The sequence below is a fragment of the Bombus vosnesenskii genome, unplaced genomic scaffold, assembly GCF_011952255.1.
Source record: "Bombus vosnesenskii isolate JDL3184/JDL3185 unplaced genomic scaffold, Bvos_JDL3184-5_v1.1 scf7180000014207, whole genome shotgun sequence".
In the NCBI taxonomy this organism is placed as follows: domain Eukaryota; kingdom Metazoa; phylum Arthropoda; class Insecta; order Hymenoptera; family Apidae; genus Bombus; species Bombus vosnesenskii.
In genome coordinates this window covers 11,907-18,588 of record NW_022883403.1, presented here as the reverse complement: position 1 = coordinate 18,588, position 6,682 = coordinate 11,907, and the positions used below count along the sequence as shown (strand labels likewise).

At 51.3% G+C, this 6,682-nt stretch overlaps 2 protein-coding genes across 2 annotated transcripts; one reads left to right on the top strand and one right to left on the bottom strand.

Annotated features, from left to right (window-relative positions):
• Positions 1-704: 704 nt before the first annotated feature.
• Positions 705-1,788, bottom strand: LOC117239787 (the record flags this gene model as incomplete). Its single annotated transcript, XM_033505603.1, has 3 exons — positions 1,653-1,788; positions 1,177-1,568; positions 705-981 (listed from the first exon to the last, which is right to left on the bottom strand). Coding segments are annotated over exons 1-3 (805 nt in total), but the record flags the coding sequence as incomplete, so codon positions are not given.
• Positions 1,789-4,455: 2,667 nt separating this feature from the next.
• LOC117239786 lies at positions 4,456-5,284 on the top strand. The gene is made up of 2 exons (XM_033505602.1): positions 4,456-4,735; positions 4,863-5,284. The coding sequence occupies exons 1-2, from the start codon at positions 4,456-4,458 to the stop codon at positions 5,282-5,284; spliced, it is 702 nt and encodes a 233-aa protein (XP_033361493.1).
• Positions 5,285-6,682: the final 1,398 nt, after the last annotated feature.

The window sequence follows — 6,682 nt, the reverse complement described above, 5'->3', positions numbered from 1 at the left end:
GGATATAGCATCGACCGACCTGCCTCTACTATTGTTCTATTTTCCCTTTCTGCGACACCATTCTGTTCAGGAGTGTTTGACTTTTTTATTTTTGAATTCTTTCCCTCCATCACTATGAATTTCGTTAATTTTATCATTAAACTGATTCTCAACTTCTAGGCAAAAGATTTTTAATTTTTCAATTACTTCTGACTTAAGTCGTAAGAAGTACATCTTTGTGAATTTTGAAAAATCATCGTTAAATGTCAGAAAATACAGTTTTTTGCCTAATGACTCGACTTCCATAGGTCCACATACATCCGCATAAATAATTTCGCGAGGTTTAGTCGCCCGATTGATTTTCTCCTGAAAACTCGATCTATGTTGTTTCCCGTACGCGCAACGTTCACAGAAAAAGTTACTATTCTCTACCACTTTCATATTTGAATTCTTTAAGAACTCTTTAACATGCCTGATATTTTGATGACATAGCCGTTCGTGCCATAACTGTAACGTGTCCGCGTTTGACTCCGCTCTATTGCTAAAATTACAAACTGACGGTATGATAACTCGCGTATCTACTTTATACAAATTTCCAATAACTGAACCTCTTGCTATTATTTTCCGATTTTGTAAAAATACACAATTGGTCCCTTCCTTTGAAATACAGAAATCTACGCCCCTTCTTGCGACAGATCTAATCGAAAATAAATTTGTTTTCATACCTGGTACGTACAGAACATCGTTCATTGTACATGTTACCCATTTGCCGTCCACAAAAGTCTCTACTTTAATTTTTCCTTTGCCGCACGCATCCATGAATGTACCATCGTCGATCTCTATCATCGTATTATCGAATTCTTCGAAGACGCTAAACCATTCCCGTCGTTCTGTCATGTGATCCATAGCTCCTGAATCGATTATCCAAACATCAGCTTGTATCGCTGAGGTATTTCCTAATAGACCAATTCCGCTGTGATCCCGATTTTGATTTCTAGGTTCCTGGTTGTCTCTTCTGTCACTTTTAAAACAATTTTTACTTGTGTGGCCTTTCCTTTTGCATATAAAGCATCTAAAGCAATCCTTCTTTAGATGGCCAACTTTTCCACAATTGAAGCAGCTTGGTCCTTGTTTCTCGTATTCACGTTTACTTGACTGCTTCTGCTGTTCCCTTTTATAATTATTATTTTTTGTTACCAGTACCACCGATGTTTCCTGGTCGTCTTTCTTCCAACTGATTTCTTCCGTCATCAGCCTGGAACTAAGCCTGTCTAAGGTCTTCTTTTCTTCTTCCACGGAATCCCACGCACTGTGAAAATGATCAAATTTGTATGGTAACACCGATAAAATGCGTGTTATCAGCATTTTCTCGCCAATTTCACTTCCAAGGGCTTTCATCTTTGCCGCTATGAGTTCCAACTTTGATAGGTTGTACGAGACATTTTCAGATTCTTCCCATTTAAGATCGAAGAACTGCTCCTGGACCATATTTAAATTCTCATCCGACTTCATGTCATATACTGTATTCAACTTTTTCCACATTTCGTGTGCTGTTGTGCAACATAAAACAAGATTCAACGGTTTCCTTCCTACTGAAGTCACGATTAATTTTCGCGCTAATCGATCTGCTTTCAAAAATCTTTCACGAGCGATTTCTTTCTCCGCGCTGTTACCTGGATGACACAGATTACCTTCACACACATTGATCAGGTCGTCATCTTCGCCCAAAAGTGTACGCATAACAAAACGCCACTGGAGCCAATTTTCGTCACCGCGTAACATCTCGATCTTCGCATTTGCTGATTCCATTTTAGCACTATCCCTTATTTTACTATGCACAACACTTTAACAATTTGTTCACTTCACGTTGCTACCTTGCAATTTACAGCCCTGGGCCCATAACCTGTTGAGGTTATTCGATGTGTAAACAGAGAAAACACGTGGATAAGTTGTAAGGCAGAAAATATATTTAAATAGAAGTGTAATAAGTAAGAATACAATTTGAGCTGGTCCAGAACCGCACGCAAGCTGTGTTACCCAATAACTGAAAAACCCCGAAGTCAACGTCGCCTGTCTACTGTTTATGGCCTGACTTCGTCGCAGTCTTTTATCTACGCGCTGTCGATGGCTTCAGTGCTTGAGTAAAACTAAAAAGACCGGATGTAGAGTTTTCTTAGAAGTGGTAACCACTTCAACAGCGAACCTAAGCCCGCAGACAAAGAAGCTGGCACGGAGGAAGCCAGAGAAGCGACGACGCTAGGGGGTCGAAAATACGCATCCTCCAGACGAACCTAGGAAGATCAAGGCGAGCGCAAGACCTGCTCTACCAAACCATTCGGGAGAGCACGGTCGCCCTAGCGGTGGTGGCGGAACCATACAGAGTCCCGGATGCTTCGGAATGGGCCGGAGATACGGAGGGAATCGTTGTCGTCACCTGGACATCAACGCCCGGGGCATTCGCCCGCGGAGCCCTGCTGGAACGCGGCAACGGATACGTAGCGATCGAGTGGGCAGGGATGGTGGTGGTGGGTGTGTACGTGTCACCCAACAGCGGAAGGGCAACATTCGAGGAATTCCTGGACGGAGTCGGCGACTGCGTCAGGCGACGACTCCCCCGGCAAGTGCTCGTCCTGGGAGACATCAACGCGCACTCCATGGTATGGGGGAACGCCAGGACCAACGCGCGCGGCTGCACGCTGTCAAACTGGGCCGCGGGACTTGGACTCCTGTTGGTGAACAGGTGCTCGAGCAGTACCTGCGTGGCGTGGAGAGGGAGCTCCATCGTCGACATCACATGGGCCTCCCCCGATGCATTCAGGCGGATCTCAGGCTAGAGAGTAGCCGAAGGGGTCGAGACACTTTCGGACCGCCTCTACATATTCATGGAGGTGGACACACCTGGACCCCGAACGTGGACTACAGGCGATGGTCGCGGTTCGTCTAGGAAAGGACACGCGCGCCCACTGCCAAGATGGAAGGTTAAGGAGATGAACGGGGATCTACTCCGGGCGGCTGCCATAACAACAGCTTGGAGCTGGGAAGCCCCGACGGCGACGACCGAGACAGACGTGGAAGAGGAAGCCGAGAACCTACGCCGAGCCTTGACAGCAATCTGCGACGCATCCATGTCACGTGCCATACCAGGCACGGTGCGAAGCAGGGCAGTCTACTGGTGGAACCCTCACATCGCGGAGCTGAGTACGAGCTGGTGTCCGGGCCCGAAGACAGTACCTAAGGGTCCGCCGTTGGCGACGACGCGACGAAGAAGGAGTCTCCTCGCGCTACCGGGCGTACCGCGTACTACGGCGCTCGCTGCAAAAGGAAATTAAAAACGCGAAGGACCGTGCCTGGTTCGAACTGATCGGAACAGTCGAGGCCGACCCATGGGGAAGGCCGTATAGGACGGTGACGCGGAAACTGCACGCGAAGGGCCCCCTGGCAACGACGGAAATGGAACCTGCCCTCCTGCTGCGGATCATCGCGACACTGTTCCCCTCGTAAGAAGACAGGGCGACAGAACGGCCGCGGGAACCGACACGGACGTTGGAATGGAGGGATGACTGGGAAGTCACAGAGAAAGAGATATGGGAGGCGAGCAGAAGAATGGTCTCCCGCAACGTGATGCCGGGCCCAGACGGATTCTCGGGTCGGATCTGGGGGGAAGTGATGGGAGTCATGGAACCCAGACATCGGCGCTTCTATACAAGATGCCTGAAAGAGGGAGCCTACCCCCGGGCATGGCAGACGGCGAGGCTGGCCTTGCTCGGTAAAGAGGGTCGACCGACGACCTCGCCGTCAGCATACCGGCCGATATGCCTGCTAGACGATGTCGGCAAACTGCTCGAGAGGGTAGTTGCCACTTGCTTGGAGCGACACATAGCGGGCCAGGTGCCAGGTTGGCACGAAAGTCAGTACGGCTTCCGGAAGGGACGCTCGACGATCGACGCGGTAAGACGCGTGCGGACACTGGCAGAGGACAGAGTTTCCCGGAACGACGTGGCGCTGGCGTTTTCCCTAGACATCGTCAACGCGTTTAACTCCATGCCGTGGGACAGGATACCGACGGCCTTGGAGCACTTCGAGGTTCTCAGCTACCTCGTCCGACTGATCCGGTCCTACATCGGCGACAGGTGGATTTGCTACAGCAACAAGGAGGGAGAGGAAAGGCGTCCTGTTGAGCGCGGAGTCCCGCAGGGCTCGGTACTGGGACCGATCCTATGGAACATTACGCACGATGAGGTACTGCGATGCCCGCTGCCCCCAGACGCGGCCATGTAGTGCAACGCGGACGACACCCTGGTCCTGGTCGGGGGTCGTGGCTGGCACGGGACACTGCGCATCGGCGAAATCGCAAGGGCCTCCGCAATCCGTGCCGTGCGCGGATTGGGCCTGAGGGTCTCCCCTGCGAAGTCGCAGGCCATCTGGTTCTATGACAAGAAGCGGCAAGGGACCCCACCGCCCGGCCTATGCATAAACATGGCAGACGAAACCGTCCAGGTGGGACCGCAGATGAAATATCTGGGTCTCGTCATCGACAGCCAGTGGACGTTCGAGCCACACTTCGATTGCCTGATTCCGAAAGTGTCGGTGGCTGCTAATGCCTTGTGCGGCCTGCTACCGTACATCGGCGGAGGAGGAGACGCGGTGCGCCGATTTTCAGAGGGCGTCATTCTGTCCCGAGCGATGTACCCCGGTATGGGCGGACGACCTGTTGGCGAGCCGCCGCAGCATCCTGCTCCTGAGGAGGCTACACGAGGTAACCGCCATCAGAATCATTAGGGGATACTGGACGGTGTCTCACGCGTCGGCGACCGCCATAACCGCCCCCCCCCCGTGGAAGCTCCGTGCGCTAGCGCTCAAAAAGTGATACACCCACCGGAGAGTATGGCATCCGGGAGAAGATCCGACCGAGCAGGCTGCTCCGAACGACATAGGAACCGCTGAGGATGACACGTGGGACCGGTTGCGATCCCAGCTGATCAAAGAGGGAGGTGAATATCTGGGCGCGGAGGCGGTCTTCTCAAACTGGGAGGCATGGAGGAGCCGCCACGGCCTCCCGCTCACATTCAGAATGACCCAGATACTCACCGGACACGGCATGTTCTGCGAGTTTCTGAAGAGAATCGGACGGGAGACGACAGACATCTGCCACCACCGCGGAGAGGACAGGGACATGGCGCAGCACACCCTGGGATTCTGTCCGGCGTGGGAGCTACCCCGATACTCCCTGCGGCACGCCACAGGAGGAACATTGACCCCCACTCCTGTGATTATAGAGGCGATGCTGAGGGGGCCACAGACATAGACGATTTCCTCGTAGCTTCCGAGAATGACGAACAACATCGCGAAAACTTGCAGGTCCTGTTTCAACGCCTCAACGACTACGGGGTCGTTATTAATTCCGCGAAGTGCGAATTCGGCGTCCGCGAAATTCAATTCCTCGCTTATACTGTAACCGCCGAAGGGATAAAGCCGCTGGCTGAACGCGTGGGCGCTATCGCTAAAGTACCGCAACCCGCAACCGTTAAAGATCTTCGAAGATACCTCGGTATGATTAATTACAGTCGTTTCATACCGAGGGCCGCGCACACTCTCCGACCACTCAACGACTTATGGAAAGGCACAACCAAGCGCAACGCGTCTATTGAGTAGTCCGAGCATGCGAAAAAAAGCTTCCGCGAGTCGAAACGCGTTTTGGTCGACGCGACAATGTTAGCGCACCTGATCCCCTGCGCGCCCGTTAGCCTCGCGGTCGACGCATCCGATTACGCTATTGGTGCGGTACTTCAGCAACGCGTCAACGATTCGCGGCAACCACTAGGCTTTATGACAAAACTGATATCCCCCGCGCAACGAAAATACAGAGCGTATGATTGCGAATTGCTGGCGATGTACTACGCGGTTAAACGTTTCCGACATGCCGTCGAAGATAGGGAGTTCGCGATCTATACAGATCACAAACCTCTAATTTATGCGTTCAAGCAGAACCTCGACAAGTGTTCGCCAACTTTCCAACGGCTCCGTGATACAAAGCGCTACGCCGCCTAAGCGTAACACGACGCACTCAATCCGTCATCGATATCTCCACGCACCTTCCGCCGAATTTCTCGGAAGAGCATACACTCGCCAGCCGCGGCGGCACTTCTAATGAACGCACTCTAGTGGGAATATCGATGGCGAACGAAGGGAAGAATTAGTTCGATCGAAAAAATAAGGACATTCGACCACGAGCCGCGAAGCGCAAAAGACGAAAGTAAACGAGTCCGCTATTATCGAGGAATCGCCAGAACGTCGCTATTGTTGATCGTCGTTAAGTATCAACTGTTGTTAACTGTTAATTGTTATTCGTTGTTACCAAGTTTAATAAACGTTATTGGTTAAACATAACCGAGTGCATCTCAGTACCTATTACACCATTCCACCTCATATTTTTCGTGCACAATACAATTTTTCGGTTTAAGCCGCTGGGGAGCGAAGCTTTTTTATGAATTTTTTTTATTTTTTTCTGTCCTGAAAACTTGGTCGCAAAACAGGACGCTTCGGTAGTCTGCTTTTTGGGTGCTGTGTAACTTTGGGAAGGGGTGGGATGGGAGGGAGGGGGCGGGGGAGGGGGAATAATGAATAATATGTATCTGTCGGAGATGAAAGAACACCGGAACCTTTGGATAGCCCCGCAACATTGTAATCTAAAGTCTACTATAGT

Coding starts and splice junctions, on each gene's coding strand:
- LOC117239786 (XM_033505602.1), top strand. CDS start 4,456: ATGGCAGACGAAACCGTCCAGGTGGGACCGCAGATGAAATATCTGGGT. Junction 4,736..4,862: donor TCCTGAGGAGGCTACACGAG/GTAACCGCCATC, acceptor CCCACCGGAGAG/TATGGCATCCGGGAGAAGAT.